Source organism: Sparus aurata, chromosome 19 (assembly GCF_900880675.1).
Source record: "Sparus aurata chromosome 19, fSpaAur1.1, whole genome shotgun sequence".
In the NCBI taxonomy this organism is placed as follows: domain Eukaryota; kingdom Metazoa; phylum Chordata; class Actinopteri; order Spariformes; family Sparidae; genus Sparus; species Sparus aurata.
This window is the reverse complement of record NC_044205.1, coordinates 16,850,267-16,868,861: the sequence shown is the minus strand read 5'-3', so window position 1 is coordinate 16,868,861 and position 18,595 is coordinate 16,850,267. Positions and strand designations below refer to the sequence as shown.

At 42.2% G+C, this 18,595-nt stretch overlaps 1 protein-coding gene across 11 annotated transcripts in view; it reads right to left on the bottom strand.

Annotated features, from left to right (window-relative positions):
* ncoa2 (nuclear receptor coactivator 2) overlaps positions 1–18,595 on the bottom strand; it is a 66,517-nt gene that overhangs the window by 23,846 nt on the left and 24,076 nt on the right. For all 11 annotated transcript variants that reach the window (XM_030398426.1, XM_030398423.1, XM_030398424.1 and 8 more), the window contains 5 exons: positions 15,014–15,121; positions 14,029–14,201; positions 9,848–9,951; positions 5,581–5,758; positions 3,865–4,053 (listed from right to left, as the gene is read on the bottom strand). In XM_030398426.1, the coding sequence (XP_030254286.1) occupies positions 3,865–4,053; positions 5,581–5,758; positions 9,848–9,951; positions 14,029–14,201; positions 15,014–15,102 (733 nt within the window). In that variant the 5' untranslated portion in view covers positions 15,103–15,121. The remainder of the gene's footprint in view (positions 1–3,864; positions 4,054–5,580; positions 5,759–9,847; positions 9,952–14,028; positions 14,202–15,013; positions 15,122–18,595) is intronic.

Sequence of the window (18,595 nt, the reverse complement as noted above, 5' to 3'; positions counted from 1 at the left end):
GAGACTCGACTAGGAGTGAAACATTTCCACTTATTGTTTTAATTAACCACTGAGTTATAGTCTGGCAGTGGGGAATCATGGCCGCTCATTAAAGCCACTGAGCAAATCGGATTGAAGTAGTTAAGATCTAGAATGCAAGTATCAATGCTTTATAAAGTACTGAAAAGTTCTGGATAAGGGACGGTCACTTGTGATGGAAATTTACTCAAACTAAAGGATCTCAAGTTTCTGACTAAAGCCATGAAACCACTGAGAAAAGCCCAGTGACCTCTCAGTGTCTGAACACAGTACAGACAGCAACATACAATTTAAATTACTTCCCATGAAAGGCAGATGTTAGGGCTGGTGGCTTTTCTTTCTCTGCTAAAATATGCTCAGAAAACATGTTTCAAATGTCAAATATAACCCGGAGGTTATCAAAAGGTCGCTTTATTGATGCAATACACATGATTAAAAAACAGCCACATCCTTCCTCTGGAGTCATAAGCTCAGGTTTGTGAGGGATGTACATGAATTATAGATGCGCTTTAATGACAGCTGCCCAGCCTCTCGTCTCCCTTGTGTCACTTAACTTTTCATGGATGGAAGTTGAGTGGCACCAGCACAGCTCTGCATCAGCTGCTCAGACCCCTTTTCACATACAACGCCAGTTATGAGCCGAACACAGCTAAATCTCAATGATCCAGTGTTTCCTCTACATTCATTTAGGAGTGGTGGGCCGCCACTCCTAAATTCTAGCCGCCGCTCCTTCAAATTTCTTTCTTTTTTTTTTTTTAAATTGTCGCAGATACACCACTGCCATATCATATCTCCCCCTTCACAGCAGAGTCCTGCACTGGGTCGGGTGTCGCGAGTGCTGAGGTAAACTAGATAACCATCTTGCTCAGTATCTACTCTTTGGAGTAGATTCCCCCCGCCCTCCCCCAATAACTTACCGGTGCCATCGACGTTAATTACTCGCAAGAGCGCGGCCTTAAAAGTGTTATTACGTCAAGCACCCAGGCACCAGGTCGGAGAGTCAGAGGAGTGTCATCTTGAAAATAGGGCAACGACTCACCGGAGAAAAGGTAGACTTATTAGCTTAAGAAAACTTATAATGGATTTTATAAGTTCAATAGACATTCGCAAAATTTTGATGGCCAGCAAAGGTTACGTAACATATCGGTAGCTTAATTAATATGGCCCGGTGCCAACTCAACTCAGTGTCGCTAACGTGAGTAAACAGATTGATAGCATTAAGCGAATATATACACGCCATGATTTAACTGCTGACTGCATTTTCAGATGAGCTTGTTCAAATATTTTTCAAAACCCAGAAAAATTCATTGTTCTGAGCCTGGGTGCAAATTTTGCCACTGATTCTACAGCCCCATCAAGAAATTATTATTTATTGTTTTATTTTTTATTTTATTTTATTGTTGTATTTTTGTAATTATTTTTTATTTTTACATTCAGCCTTTAAAAAGCCATTTTCCATGCCAGCCATTCAATAAAAAGGGGGATTATGCTGGGCATAATAGTAAAATCTGTAGTCAAGTGTCATTTGTTTACATCGCCATGGCTCCCTGGAGAGCCTGCCCCCGCTGCTGAAAAAAATCCTAGAGGAAACACTGTGATCTATTCATAATAGATCTAAATGGCAGTAGCTTTAAAACATTTTTAAAATAATTTTCCATTCTGCAGCAGTCTTGCCTTTTTTGACTCGCTTTTGCGTTAATTAAGGTTTCTGAGCTTCAACGTGAGCAATCAGCTCTGCTTGCAGACATCGAGGATTCTGATTCTGTTGACTTTTATTCATCCATTCAAGACGATAGGGCTGCACAAAAAATCGTTAAAAAATCGCGATCTCGATTCACACATACACGTGATCTCATTTCTACACACAGCGATTCTGAAGCATTTTATATCTCGAGCCGAATCACAAACAAATGCTCCTATTTTCCTCCCGGATTTTTTGAAGCGCCCCCAAACGCAGCACGGCCGCTGCCTCCTCCCTCAACCTGTGGTAAAGCGTCTTTACAACACGTGATTCAGTGGCGGAAGCCCACCTGCAGCTGAGTGTTTGGAAGGAGTGTGAGAAGCCGTTTTTAGACAAGGCAGCAAGCCGCCAATCTGCCCGTCCTATTGACGGCTAGGTCCGCGGTTTTAGACAGAGGGCGGCAAATTGGGGGTCTGTTTTGGTCCGCCGATTTGCTGCCTCGGACGGTACACCTCGACTGCTAGCTTGTTGTTGTAGCGACAAGCTAGGAACGGTCGCTACTTTCAAATTAAAAGCCCCCCGCTAAGAACCCAGTTCTAAACTCCAATGGGGTGCAATGTAAAGCTCTTATTTTGAAGACAAATTTGTTGTCAACTGTTTGCAGCCCAACTTCGGGCTTCACGTCACTGCACCTCTGAGGCGGCTTTAGGAAAAGGAAGAATATTATGCCTCCGTTTTAGAAAGCCGATCACAGCAGCTATCACATATCACCTAGCCAAAGCTACGGCCCCAATAAACACTGTACAACATGAGGTATTAGAGGATGCCCTCTCATCACTAATTTTTTTTTTTACTTTTGTAAAAATCATTTATCATCCAATGATAGAACTAACAAAACAAAAAAAACATTGCTTTTTCATACTACAATGTTTTTTTTTTGTTTTGTTCAAGTTCATCAGTGTTATAAACATTTTGTGAAAAAAATCGTGCCAGAGAATCGTGATCTCAATTCTAAGCAAAAAAATCGTGATTCACATTTTTTCCAGAATAGTGCAGCCCTACAAGACGACAACAATCAGTCTGATGTTATGTAAGGCAGAGATGCTTGCAAATGTGTTTTGTGTTCTTGGTCTGCCAGACAACTTTGAGTTTTAGCCTATTTTCTAAATTCCTTCTTATTATGAGCATCAGCTTTCAAGGATTAATATGGGCTAATTTCTCTCTTTAGCAATGTCTCATTCTTCAGTCACAATAAATAACCTTAAGTCTGTTGTGAGCAGACTTGAGCTGCTGTGAACAGAGCGTTTTAGAAACTGTCCCACATCATGTCCCACATGATGCTTTCATTTCCAACTTTAATTAGCAATTTCTGAGATTGAAATCTCTTAAGTTTCTTCCTTAACATTTCCTGAGTGACTACTGTAGGTAGTTACAATTGCTCTAGATGTTTACGTATAAATATGAGATGTTCAAAATCATGACGGTTTTATACATGTCACTTAAGGATACACTCATTGCAATTTTCTTGACCCATTTAGTTTTTCTTTCTTTTCGGGGAAAAATAATTAGCATACACAAAGTTTTTTTTTAAAATGTTTGTCAAATGGAATATTCAATTGTATGTTTAGAATAAAACACTGAATACCAAATTAAAAAGGAAAATAACATTTGTAAGCCATTTTAATGGCCTGTTATTAAAATGTCTAAAAAAGAGTTGGCTAAAACATTTTAGCCAACTCTTTTGGGCAATAATAAAGTGAACTTAATAAAGTTTGCTGCTCAGGTTCAGACAATGGGTCCTTGTCCTCAAAGTAAATGTGTGATTCATAACCCTCTGCTACAATGTTTTACTTCCCCAAATGACGATGTGTTTGTAGATGTGACTGGCACAGAATGGGATATATCTGACACTGATCGGCCAGTCGCTGGCCTTAGCTGAAAACCAGCTGATCTTTAATGTCATATGACTTCTTTTCTAGGCACATTTATGATAATAAATCACCCATTTTTTGGTTTAGGACTGTTTGTAAAATATAGGGGGAAAAAAATTTTTGCCCAACAAACTAAGCGATTAATTGTGAAAATAATCTTGTCCAAGGTTGTTTTGTAGGGTAACTACTTGAGTGCTGAGCAGTCCTCCAACTTTCCCCTCTCTCATTGCATACCGTCTCCTTCCTCCTTGATGGACTTGGGCTCGGAGACTGCGAAACACTGCATGGTCTCGTATTTCTGCTGCTGAGGCTCGTGCTCGTGCGCCTCATCCTGGCTCTCGCTGTGGGGGTTGACCAGCATTCGGCAGTTAAACGTGTGACTGTTCCTCCTCGGACCCTCGCTGGACCACGGGACGCCGTTCACTACGGGGGAGACAGGAAGGAGAGGAGGGAGATTTACAATGTGGCTTCCTGTGGATTTTATTTGATGAATTTTACTGCAGCCAAAAACTTAACAACAAAACAGGGAGAGCTGCGACGAGCGAGCCAAGAGAGGCTACCTCACTGCGAGTGAAAGACATAATGAGAGCAACACAGAGAGAATGAAGCCGGAAAAAGTGTAAAAAAGGAGAGAGCAGTTGCTGGGTAGAGATCAGTCATAATGAGCAGTTGGAACCCGGCGCCCTGTGCCATCTATCCACAGCCATGCATCACAGCCAGCCCTCCATATGCATGTCCTCTAAAACATCATTGCCAATCTTTCTTCTTCTCTCCAACACTTACACAGGCGTGAGCAAACACGCATGTACATGCATGTGCGCGCACACACACACAAAGAAAAGAAAGAGACATGTACAGTCACACACACACACACACAACTCATTTAACTCTAACTCCCATCACACTCCATCTGGTTTGTGATCTCATTCGGTGCATTGATAATCTCTCAGTATCTGGGACACAGCCCACTGATCGTTTCCAGGGTACTCCGCTCTGTGCTGCTCCCCCACCCAGATGGCTGGGCACTCAGACCTCAATCCGGAGCACCAGGAGAGAAGAGGAGAGGATGGGACCGAGAAAGAGCTCCTGATGGGGTGCACTGACATACATTACAATCACCTCTTGCGCAGAGGAGATTGAAAGGTAAGATGTGGCAGAGGAAAGGAGGTATGAAAAAGGAGGAAGGAAACGGAGGGAAAAGAAGGGGCAAAACTGGAGGCGAGGAGGAAAAAGGCAAATGTCTGTCGGCCTGTTTTCGTGAGATGAGCAATGCTGGGAGAGGGAGAATGCTTTTCAGGGATGCTTGGAAGCGAGAAACATGAAAATGGGAAGTTGGGTGAGGGTGAGAATAACACAAAGTGAAGAGATGGGAAGGAAGGGCATGAGATGAGAATATAGGAAGGGAGCGATGCTGCTGACAGGGGAGAGATGCCGAAAAAGGAAGTTAATTAGCTGAAAAGGGAGGGAGGAAGAAGAGAGGAGCGAGAGCGAATGTCTGGGCGGCTGAGCATCAGCAAAAGGGAAAATGAAGAACCTATAGGTTTTATGCACCGTGCCAACCCTGTATATAAAGCTTACATAACAGTTTGTATTAGCCAGCTTTCTCAAATCCTCTCTGTGGCAGTTCAACCGTAAACAATTTAGTAGTTTAATTAAACTGACATCACTAATAAACAGCCACCTACAGCGTACCTGTCTGAGCAGAAGAGAAGAGGAGAGTGTTGTGATGTAAAGAGCGAGAGACGAGACGAGCGTGTGAAGGCCTGCTAAATTATGAGCAGAGGTGGGCAATGATGCAACAGCGAGAATACACATGCGGGATTAGGAGAACAGAGAAAGATGCAGACCACAAGTGACACAGCGAGACAGAAAAGTGACACGGCGAGACAGAAAAGTGACAGGTAGAAAAAAAGCCAAATGCAGCCAGGGAAAAATGAGCCGGAGGCTAACCGAGGGATTTGGGCAGCAGGTTCTTGATGAACTCGGCGTGATCTCCGACGTGCAGCACGCTGTACACGCTGGTGTTCATCAGCTCCTCCTGGTTGTAGCGCAGGTACTGGGTCACGTTCTCCGACACGAACACGATGTTGCCCTCCATGTTTACAACGAAGAAGAAGCCATCCAAGGCCTGGAGAGGTGGGAGAGATAAAAGTAGTTTGAGGTTGTGTATTGAATTTTTACACTGGTACATACAAACATATTTTACAATGAAATGAAGGGCAAAGTAGCAGAAGAAAAAAACAATGTCCTGTTTACAAATCCTTACTGTTAACTTATCATCTTTAATGATGTGCCATTTGTACCCCATTTGTGGTTACTGTCCATCCCTAGCATGCACATACAGTACTGAAATCTTGGCACGTGTCTTATCAAGCTGTGTAAAATGCAGCACATCTCCATTTATATCTAAAAACAGGTGATTAGTACACTTTGTGCTGGGGACTTCCATCACTTCCACAGACGCTTAACATCAGTGTGTCTGATAGAAAGCAGGATAAAAGGAGACGCCTGCAGAGGTTGGAGGATGTGCAGGAGGAGGAGCACTTAATTGAAAGAATACAGCCCCAGGTCAGCCATTACACACAAGATGGTGTCAATTAGGCCATCAAATCACGCCAAGCCCTTGAAAAAAGGAAATTCTGGAGGTTGTAAAGCTATAAAATCTACTGTAAAGATAAAAGAGACTACTGTCGAGGTGTCTGCTCCTCACCTCTGCTTATAATGATTAACTGCACACATAATAATTAACTGCACATTACAAATATCTAAAAACATATTGTATGCTGAATTCTAGTCTCCGTCTTTGTAATGACCCTGAGTAACATACCTGCAATCAACCAGCAGGCTAAACTCATACATCCAGGGCTACACATGTATACATGACATGAACAGATTGAGACAGAAGTTTTCCCTCGCCTGCATTAAAGCACCACAAGCTGAAAATAGGCTTAAGGAGAACTCATCTACCACGGCATCAAGCAGAGCGTTTCCAAAAGGCAACACGATTGTGCAAGTCCACCCAGTGTGAAGAAAGGCCATGTCCTGGACAAGTAGGGCAAATAGTAACAGCAGAGCAAACACTCTTTAGTGCCAACTACTGCCTTCTTGCAGACAGTCTTGCATAATATCATTAGCCAATAGCTTAATTTACAATGGCCTGCTTAAATATACACCGTAGCTCTGAGCCACTATACTCTCTTTGTTCTATTTGGCATCTACTGCCTTCATACACAACTCTATATAGCTCCAACAGCAATGTACAGTTGGTTGTGAATTGTTATATTTAGGGAGTAGGGTCAGGTCGACTCGTTTCCCCTATCTGCATGGTGGTACACTTATTCATGACATGATACTGGTGTTTTGCAAACAGCGGCTCTCTTAACGTAAGTTCCTACTCAAGTGCTACATAACAACGCATGACTGTTGCGCTACTAACAATTCAAACAGGTCTCTAGTAGGGATCACTGCCGAACCTAAACACTTTTTCGTTACAGAGAGAAATGTGTCCGGAGAGTACGATAACGATGTGAGCATCCACACTGATGGATGGTAACGTTTAGCAACATTGGTGCCCGAGCATGTGCTGCACCTTCCAGCTGTGTCGGCAGCTGAGGAAAATGGATATTGTTGATCTGTTGCATCTGATTATAGAGAGAAACAAACAGAAAAACACAAGGATATGGTTTTCCAAAGTTTCTCAAAGATGAGTGGAGCCAGAAAAGTCCAACACTTTGTTACGAGAGTCTGTCGTTTATAGACAAATCTAATTATTTTTAAATCCTACCATACTTAGAAGTCAACATCAAAGAACCCGCCGACTGTCAAAAAGGGCATAAGCAGGGACAGAATGAACTTCAGAGATCCAATCAGTACGTGTTTAGTAAGTTTTATAAATATCAAAGACTGTGTTATTAAAGAAGGCTATCAATAAACTTGCATAGAAGTGGTAGTCAACAGTTAGAAAGCAATAACTTAAGCAGGGCCATAGAATCTTACTCACACAAACCTCAGTCAGATCAGTGAGTCCGGCAGGCCAGCTGAAACATGTTTAGCTAAACCACCCCCTCTACACTCTTGCGTCCAGGAAAGGAGCAGGGTGATGCCATCCTCCTTTATTTATCAACAGCCATCGATCTAAGTGATGGTCCTGAAAACTCTGATGGAATTCGGTTGGCTGTCTAGCAACGACGGTATCAAATGTCTCCTTTTTTTAAGTTAAACTGTAATTTTAGGGAAACATTATTATACAGCTTCTTGTCAATGAGTAAAATTTGAGAGATTTGGCTTCTTTTGTTAAATCAAAGAAAATATATTTATTTTTCTTAAAGCAACATATCAAAATAAATATTGTTCCATCTGTACCAAGATTATAACAGTTTTGGGTAACGTTTAACTTGATGGTAAATTGGTGGTAATTACTGGGCAACATATTTGAGATGTCATGATAATGAGCTCAAAATCTATTGAGAATTACAGCAACATCATTTAATAACATTCTGCTATTTTCCACAAGCAGTTAATAAATAGCTGGTAATTTATTTTAATGCATTCCAGAAAACAACCATCTGGTTTCTGCTTAACTTCTGCAAATCATGATATTATAATTTCTAGTTTCTGTCTCACTTTTCAGCAGACCACTAAATTAAAGTGCGTTGTTGCAGCTTAACTTTCAACTAGTTTCTCCCACAACTTCTGCAGGTCAGTTAATTAAAGTCCCCCTTTTTTAAACCATTTACATTCAAACCAAGTTCTATGACTTCAGCAGATCTGTCTGGGCAGATTTTGGATTGCTAATTAGAGACAGATAAAATTGAAACTATTAAAATACCTATTTACCATGAAATTTTCAGACCTGTAAAACAGAAGGTTTGGTATTTTCAATTGTTTATTATTTGATTTTGGGCTCAACTTTAAGATTTAAGTTTTTAATTTAGAAGTTTTAATATATTTAGTTTTACAGTAGTTTTAGTTTTTTTTTGGCCAGTTACAATATGTCAGATGTATGTAGTCCATATAGGACTACTACAAAATAAATTTGCTAAATGTGCTACTAAATGCTTCTAATTCAATTATTTGTATATGTTCTATACATGTGTAGTATGAAAGATCTGCAACTCTTTATTTCATTGTGCGAACTTCTATTGCAAAATAGCAAGAAATTAACCAAATACCTTATTGTAAAAACACTAAAACTGAAATGAATACAGTTTGTTGTGTTTTAGTTGTTCTGAAAGGGTATTGTTTTTATTGAGTTTCGGTTAGGATAATAACCCTGGTCTGTACTGAAACCCAGCTATCGTATTGGTTCCAGTATCAAGACATTTGAAAACATACTCAGCCCTTAGTTTCTGGCGCCATCATATTGTACAGCAACCATACGGAGCAGTCTACCAGGCAAAATATATGCCACGAAGGTCTTGTGACAGAACCAGACTTGCTCCCAGGAAGTTAAAACAACACCGCACTAATGTTGCGCGCACTCACAAGAGAGTGGGAGGCAGAGAGCCCTCAGAGGAGGGTCATGGGGCGCGTGGGTGCACTTCCTGCTGACGGCCATTCTCCTCGGAGCATCCTGTAATGAGCCCGGGCTGGCGGACAAGAGGCCGGGGCTAGAGCGGAGCGGGTGTGAATGGCCGATCACTGTGTTTTTGGGGGCTGCTGACAGATGGGAAAGCATGCAGGCTGCACCGGGCTATATTTAGCTGCAAGTTAGTATGTCGATTCAGTGACGCTGGACCAGGAGAGCTATAAATATTCCATGACAGGACAGATCTAGAGGCGAAGGGAGAGGAGATGGGGAGGGAGAGAGAAAAGAGAAGTGAACAAGTAAGAGGGAGAGAAAGGGAGGGAGGAAGTGAGTGAGAGGATGGGCTCAATGGACTGATTCATTCGCCAGGCTGTTGCTTTCTTTCTCATTATACGTAAGCACTTCAGTGGCCCTCCACAGGACAACGAGGCCATTGCTCTGCTCTGTGATTTACAGCCAATCCAGGGCAGATACAAGATGCTGGCGGCTTTTACACCACATAGCTACGCTCAGACAAAACCACTCCTTACCCATTTGTGATTGTTCTCTGTGGGTTGGCCTATTCATTACATACCGATCAGGACTGAAAGAGAAATGTATCTCTCTCCTATGTGAGTGTTTGTATGAGTGTTCAGTCTGTGTCATATTGATACAACACTGTGAAAAATCATGAGAAGGCCCTCTACCCACCTCCAGCATCATTGGTCCCAAGGCATCTTTGTCGATCACACTTTGGCCTGTTGATGAGACATCAGCCTTCTGTACCTCCTCTTCATTTGCTGCTGCAGCTTTTTCTGTTAACAAGAGAGTCAGTGATAAAAGTTGAGAGGCAAAATAAAGAAAACATTAAAAAACACCATTAAATGCATCTCAAAGAGAAAAAAACATTTTGCTTTCCTCGCTGAAGTTGACCCACATATTTTTAAAGAGGTCATCTGTAGACAAGACTTTTAACAAGTATCTTTCTGGTTACAAAGCAAACACGTTTCGTCCCTTTGTCAGAGCACGTTGCCATGGCTCAAACCCAAGCACTGAGCAGTGAGTAGAGTGAAAGGTTGCTGTAAATGAGTGTGTCAGAGCACGCAGCTGGCACGCTGGTTGCAGCCACTGGATGGATTGCACTGTCATGTAAAAAAAAAAAAAAAAAGGTATTATGGAAACACTGAGAGTGTAAACAACTCATGCTCCCAGTAGAGCAGCAACTTGTTACTTTGTGGTCAAGCTGCAAAGGCAGACCTCGTTTACTGAAAAAGTTCCCCATAAAACGGTTCTGTGTGTAGGATTTAGTGCAGCCAGTTGAAGACATCTCATTTCACTGAGAGTATAGGAGAAACTATGAAAATGTCCCAAAGAATAAAAAGGGTCCTCTAGAGCCAGTGTCTGGGTTTGTCCATTCTGGGCTACCGGAGAATCCTGGCGGTGCAACACAGGGACTTGGTGAAAGTGTACCTACTCCAGAGGTTAATAAAAAGGTGCGATATGTAAGGTCTGGCCATCATTGATCAAAATCATACTCAGAACAAATAGCAACATATCACCAGAGTAACAGCAAACTGCTGTTAACTGTAGCTGCCCATAGCTAGTTAGCTTAATTTAACCTAGCAGCTCACCGTTCTGACTGGGAACTCGGGGAGTGTTTACAACACTAGAAAAGGAAATTGAACGTTCTCAATTAAAAACGTCATATATTACATCTTTAAGCAATTTAAATACATCGCCCACAAGCTTGTATAGGCAACTGAGAGAGACAGGAAGGGTCTTATTTATCATGTCACATTAAAATCTGCTTATATAAAGGCAATACAAAAATGATACATATGAATCTATACAAAGAGTTACACTGAGCCCCTTTAACAGGATAGTATATAGTTGTTGGTTTTTTAACCGCCAAGACAATACATTCCACACAAAACGCTGGCTGTATCTTTAAACTGGTTCAATGTCACAGGATTTTTAGAAAAAAATGATATCAGGGGTCATAAAACATGAGCATTCTTTTGAGAGTCTTATTTTGAAATACAGAACAACATCTTACTTTGAAAAGATCGCCAGCATTGCCAGGCTATGAGAAGCCTCCCTTTACATATGGACTCCCTTTCTCATATAACTTCAGTTGGCAGTATCTCCATGTGAGCTCATACTCCTGTTGGATTTCCAAGTATGGAATGTAGCAAGTATGGCTTAATGCACATACGGGTATGTTTGGTCTCAATTAACATTAAAATGGACCCTGGCAAACACAATTACAATAATTTGATTAGCTCTACGCTGAAGTTTCCAAATGATAAACAGCTCACCTTTGAATCGACTGTTTAATTAACTGCCCCAAAACCTTTAATGCAATTATCATGTGACCCATTTAGTTAGGAATGAAAATCGGAGTATCCTGTGCACTCCTGTACCTGCGCCATGGTGCTGTGCATTTGTCCATGTGAGTGATTGGGTTAATAACCATGCAGAGAAGCCTTATGTTCAGAGCGTAGGCTGCCCTACTTTTGGAGATGATGATGAGAGGCGGAATATGAGTGGGCTGTTGGGGGGACACATTTAACTGTCGCACCATGCCAAGAAGAGGACTGACCATATGGTGAGAGAATGTTGTGGTGAAAAGAAAACAAAATCATGTCCTTCCTTTTTTTGTTTTCTTTTTTTTTTTTGGGTGTAGACGTGTGAAAGCTGATGCACTAATGCAGGTTTCCCCCCCGCTCTGTGGGCTCGTGCAACAGTGCACAGACCCACATTCATCTCTTTCAGCATTAATGATGTGTGCATCAGCAGGACCTCTCCAGGCCCAGCGGGACCCGGTATACCAGCACAGCTGCCCTGGGTACAGGCCCATCACTCAATGTCAGTGCATCCCTCACTGGCTCTCTGTCCGTCTGCAGAGCTGTGCCTCAGATAGAGGGAGGAGCTGATTAATTAAAAGGGTTATGTGACTGGTGATAACTGCGACTTCATCAGTAACTGTGAAGACATTTGCCATACACCCTGTTCTTCTCTCTCTTATTTAATATTTCACGTGCGGTGTGTGTGGACATTTTTCACACATGAATAGTGAATAAAAACATACTTGCTGCCGCTCAGCAGCTACTGTCTATTTCAGCCTCCATCCAATGAGAGCTGGCCTTTGCTAAGTTGGCAAGAGCGGGCAGTTAAGAGTGTAAAGAAAGCTGTAAAACTCTTGGCTATGCCATTATTTTATAGGTGCTATAAAGATATCATTACTTAACATATTGTCTATTAAGATGCAACAAGCTGGAAACAGAAAAAAGCCTGTGCTATACTAACAAGTCCACCCTGAGTTCAATTAGCAAAATGTATGCAGACAGCATGAAAGGAACAAACAGGGATGAATTAAAAGCTTTCAGTAGGAGGCCACTTTTTCAAAGGCCAACATTACTGCATTGCACCTCCCTGCAGGGCTGTGACACCAATCAGTGAGACCGATTAAGTCACGTTAGTGTAATTTAATACATTCACTTATGTCCCAATAAAATGAAAATGTATTTTACATGGTAATGATGCTCTCAGAGGGAAAACAATAACAGTGCTACGGAAAGAGAGATTGTGTACCATACACAAATGTTGTAACGTACCACTAAATGAATGACAGATGAGGTGCAATGAAAAGAACGACTGGCAGTGGTAAAATGATGAGGACAATAAAAGACATCTAAATGAGCTTTGAGTGTGTCCCTGCTTGAACAACAAGTGTAGCTTGAAGAATGAAGGGCAACTGAATCTGAGACCCAGGAGGAGGAGCTGCCGAAAAAGCCTAGAAAAAGGTGGCTACTGAGGTCTGAATAACAAAGCAGAGCAGCAAGAACTGCTCACTGTTTAGCCCTTCCCTCAATAGTTGCTGTACAAACACAATTACGCCTTCAGAGGCAGGCTGGGGACGTCACTCTAACCTCGCGTAAAAAAAAAAAAAAAATGGGAGCAAGGAAAGGAAGGGTTGAAGAGAGAGAGGGAGGGAGAGAGGGAGGGAGGGATGAGGGACAGACAGACAGTAGCCAGAGTTTGTGAGTGATTTTTGCATCCATTACATAACGCTTAGCCCTGTGAGTCATATGAAACAAGATGACATCATCAGCCGGTCTGATTCATGTATGCCTCGAATGGGCCGCTCTTTGTCTACCAGTCAGTCAGCTGCTATTTATCCAAGCTTATTCACAATTTAGTATTTGTCTTGATATTAACCTGAGCAGAGTTACAACTATGTTCAGCTATTTTTGGAGCGGTTTAAGTTAAAAAAACTGGGGTTCTATTCATCTTGGTCTGTTAAATCCGACATTGCCATGTAAGAAAAACAGACCTCGACTAATTGCTAACAACTACTAAAAGGGAGAAGTTGGCAAGTACAACTGAGCAGGCTGATCCATTTGCCTGATGTTCTGGCTCAGGATGGACGTGGGAAGGATCGGCAGCCAACACACAAACGGCTCTGGTTCATCCACATTATATGATGAGGTGATGGGAGGGAACATTAAATCAATTGTGCTGCCCTTTAATAACGACATCAATTACAGTGCATGGAGCAGATCCCAAACCATAATATTTATGCAGTCTAACAGGAAGCTCCTGCCAGCAGAAAGCCACCTGTGGCACTTGTGGTTAATATTGGGAGCCTTAAAACCACAACAACATCCTGAGCGTTTTCTTGATATTGTAGCACCATATTCACAGAATAAAGCGCAACAAATCAGAAGTGTGCATGTTTTCACTTCAGCTAGGCTGTATGTTGTAGAATACAGAAGGTAAAGACTGCAGAGGAAGAGATATTGTGATTTAAACACGGCCTGCTGAAAGGTAACATAGGAATCTTTTCACTGTTGACCTAAAACGTGTGGAAAAAACATTAATGGCTGTACCTTGCTCCTTTATTTGTCTGATCTGTTTCACAGTTTCCTTCAGGATTGCACATTTGTCAGGCTTGACATTGAAGTTGTCGATGTCGTTGAAGTTGGCAAAGATCAGCTCGGCGAGCTCTTCGATGTATTTGTTCTCGTGCTCCCGGTTGCGCTTCTCGTTGCTCCGCTTTGGACTGTGGAGACAAAGAGAACACGTGGGTGAGAAAAGGAAAGCAGTGAAGAAGACGGTAACAGTAGGAGGGATTAAAAAAAAAAAAACACACACATGGAAAATAGAGGAGCAGGTGTGGGTACATGTATGCATTGTAAGAGCAAGGATCCCTCCAAATTTCATCACTAAAAAAGTTACGCCAAGCATGCAACATGTTATGCAAACCTAAGCCTGGGAAAGAGGGTAAAGTGAGGGTCAATTATTCTCTATATGGTTTGAAATATTTCTCTAGGCCTCTTCATTGTGCCAACACGGAGCACTGCATCAATAACGAAATGCCTCATTCTTGAGTGCTTATCTACAGATAAATTATGTAGAATTATTGTACAGTCGTCACCAGTGCTTCAGGGTGAGCTGCCACAGGAACATACAGCCATTCCTGCAACTACTGGGATGCTACTGCAAGCACAGTATTTCAGTATATAAGTAGCTGGAAGTTGATTTTACATTATGGGTCTTTACATTTTTGACATCATCTTTATTTTAAAGTCTTTAAATTGGTAATGGATGGTGCATGAGGGTTTCGGAAATGGGCACCCTTGCAATGTAGCCAAAGAGGGTAACCACGCGGTTGAGAGTTAGAATTAATCCAAGTAGAAATGTCAGTGGGAGACTCGTTTGGCTGGCTGGACCTGTGAGAATTTAATATTTCTGTATATTATTTCAGGGATCATTCCATGAATTAAAACATCAGAAAGTCAGATGAGTAGACATCAAAGGGTCATTGCCCTTAGGAAGGCATGATCAACTGCTGGCTAGTAGTACAAGTGTTACCTGGGTCCCAGAAGTTCGGCAGAACATTCTTTACGTTTTCGCGACTCTGCCCTGGCAGGGTCAGACGTGTTTTCACCGACTCCACTCATCCTCAATGCATATCAGCGTCTGGGAAATGGGCACACAGAGACAAAAAAAAACATAAATGCATGAAAACACGTGACATTTGATGGATCAACTGCAAACTCACTGCTTATATACTGTAGGTGTAGCAGCATGCCCACGTGAGAATCTGCATACAACGGACACATTCTCACACACACATTCCAGCGCTGGGGGCACAGGTTGATCCACTCCAGGAGAAATGAGTGAAAATGGAGCGGAGAAGGAGATTCAATCATTTCTCTCTGATGGTGCAGCTCTCCCCAGAGAGACTGAAATGAGAACACGGCGCTTTGCCCACAGCACCAGACTGCGCGCTCAACCATGTACCAAGAAAAACCCATTCGTTACACGATATCAAGCGAAGCCAGCTCACAGCGAGAGTCGGGTGGGTTCATAATCACAACATGTGTTTGTGTGTGTTTGCTGAGTGCCTCAGAGGATGCTTTACCTGCAGAGGTTTGTGAGTGTCACTCAAAAATCAAACGTAAGGATAATCTCCTGTCTGCTTTGAGATCTTATGAAGTAAGGATTCACGATGAGACTGCTTTATGCTATCTAAAGTGACAAGCTGGCTGGGGGCTGTTTCAATTACCAACACCCCACACAGTACTATCTTGGGGTTTCTCTGCGACGCAAGATGAAATGCCATTAGGTTACAGCATGAGTTCAAGTTGTGTTCTTAATCTAAATCATTCAGAACAACTCCAGAGCGTTAAGAGACTTGGGGAAGTTTGTCACTCTGCAGATGTTAAGCATCCATCCTCTTGCTCCTCCTCTCACCCTGCAAGTTAGCTGAAGCTTCAGGCTGAGCTTCAGGCCTTTAAATGAAAGTCAATCAATTATTGATCAAAGTAATGTCTTATTGAATACCATCATCATCTGCACCAAAATTTGGTGTCGGCTAATGGACTCAGATTTCAACAGGATGATATCTGCTGCATAGAAGATGTGAACACATGTTGTCTTGTGAAGCAAATGGTGATATTTATAAAATATATGCATGGATTTAATCTCTTCTTAGGTCATGCAGCACTTTGCTTTCAGAGGGTTATGAAGGAAGGGGAAGAAAAAGACACAGTAAGATGCCTACATTAAAAAAAAAAAAGATACATTTTGTCTCCCTGCACATTGCAAAAGGCTGGGGCATGCTGTGTTGTGATACACTCTCAGCCACTCTAACCATGGAAACGGCTGTGACACACACTGCTCGCTGCTCAGCCATTACATAAGGCATAACACAGAGTACAGCACAGCACAATGTAGAGCAGGGGAGGAATAGCGTAGCCTAGCAGTAGCCGGCTAAACTAAAAAGGGAGCTAGTGACCATGCAAACTTGAGTGTGGCTCCCTCCTGGCCTGGAGTGACCTACTTTAAGCTAATGGTAGGGTTTGTGCTCAAATGGATGGAGTCAAAGCAATTGTGATTGGCCAGAGAGAGGCAGAGGAGACTCTGAAGGGCACGATAGGCCTGTACGGCGTATGCACAGGTAATGAACACAAACGCTGCTGTTCGTATGTCCTTGCATTATGCTATTTTGAATTCCATCACTCTGTATGCCGTGGCACTGTGCTTCCCACTGAAATGATAAGTCTCGATAGCAGAGGTTATGCTCTTTTATTAATGACAACAGAAACAGGCCATTAAACTCTCACAGCTAAGTGTCCCTGTCCATTCCTATTGGTTGTGCCCGTGCTTTCCAAGTTACCATGGGGATTCTAGACCTGATTGGTTGTGCTCGTCCCGCCGGGCCGGATATGATTGGTTGCCTTCGTCTCCTTGACATGGCAGTAATGATGGGTCAGTGTGAGACGAATAAGAGGGACTGGAGAAAGCAGGCACGTCTCAATGACACCAGCGCAGACAGCCAGACAGCCCGGCCAGCAGCAGGCCATTCTTTTTTTGTTGCTGGGGGGTCCGATCTTGACACGGGCAGACTAGCGAGGGATTTCTAATCCTAGAGAATGCCCTGGATCTCAGGGCAGCTATAAACAGCTGGACGCTGGTGTTAGCACTCACTCTACAGAGCTATGTCACCAAGTTAATTGTCAACATCGGCCACTAGGGGAGAGTAGCTCTTTCTTGCCAGGGCTCTCCCAGGCGACAGTAAGTCTGGAATAAAGTGGAAAGTAGCATGTTGCTTCAATGTTTGCGTGTCTTCTCCGTTTCCTCTATATAAAATCCTCTGTTGGCCAAATTAAAATTAATAATGTAAAGGAGTATGCCCTATAAAACTGCAGATCTATACAGCTGCCTGTTACACACTCAGCTGCACTCAACACACACCGAGTCATCTGAGACATCAAGGCAATGACGTTCAGGATGATAATGGAGCTTGCGATGATGACACAGACTATCATGTTTATGGTTCTGAATGCAGTACAGCTCTTAGCTTAGTATGCAATGATGCATACCAATCAACATTAACCTCAACACATAGATCTGCATTATTCACTTACAACTCCTGTCAATTTGTAATTAAAAAAGACAAACAACAACCAATTGCAGCTCGTTAAACATGGCAATTTAGAAAGAAGTCGAGGGCAAGAAAAAGTCTTGTCTGATATAACTAAGAGGCTGTAAAGACAAGAGGACAACACAGCTCAATCATGAGCGGATGGCGGCTCTTTAAGCATCCTAAAAAGGGAAGCCACATTTTTTTTTTTTTTTTTTTTTAAAAGGGGCACTATGTAGTTCTGGAGAAAAAAATAAATCTCAGAGTGATAATATACACAATATTAGTGATATTAAATCACATACTCAGAAATATGATTTTTTCCCCCCAGAACTGAATAAACAAGCTGTTCTCAGAGAAAATAAATACATTTGTTTATTTAGTTGTTTAGGCATAAATATCAGTCAGGGAAGATCCTTCTCATCTGATTCAAATTTCTTCCCCAACACTAAGCAGTGCACCTTCACCAACACTTACACAGCACTACAACACAGTCTACCTCATTTTATTTACTGCACACACATTAATGGAAAAGGAGCTACTGCTAAAGAGGGGGGAGACACTAAACGACTGAGAAGCCTTTAAAGAGACAAAATGATTATTACCCTCAACACATTTAAAAATAAAACTGTATTATAACTAATAGTGCCAAGCATAGATCCTTGCATATGAGGCTGCCCTCGATTCATACACCTGTGCTACGTGCTGATATCAGTGACTCTGAGCAATGTAGGCTCAGTGGGGGCTGAGTGAGTAGCCTCATTATGTTTAGGACTGATTGGCACATTCTTAAAGGCATCTACCAAATATTCCGTTCATCAAGCTGTCAGCTCATTAAGTTCATTAGTATTGTAAGATGAGACATATGGTCCATCAGTCACTGCAAGCTACCGTATGTTAGTCAAAGGTGTTGTGAAATAAACTGAGCTAGGGTACTGAAGGGAAGTTCTTCAGCTTCCAAGAGAGGAGAAAAGGGTAAAGGTAAAATGCACAGATGGACAGTTTTCTTAAAGGAGTCTTTTTAC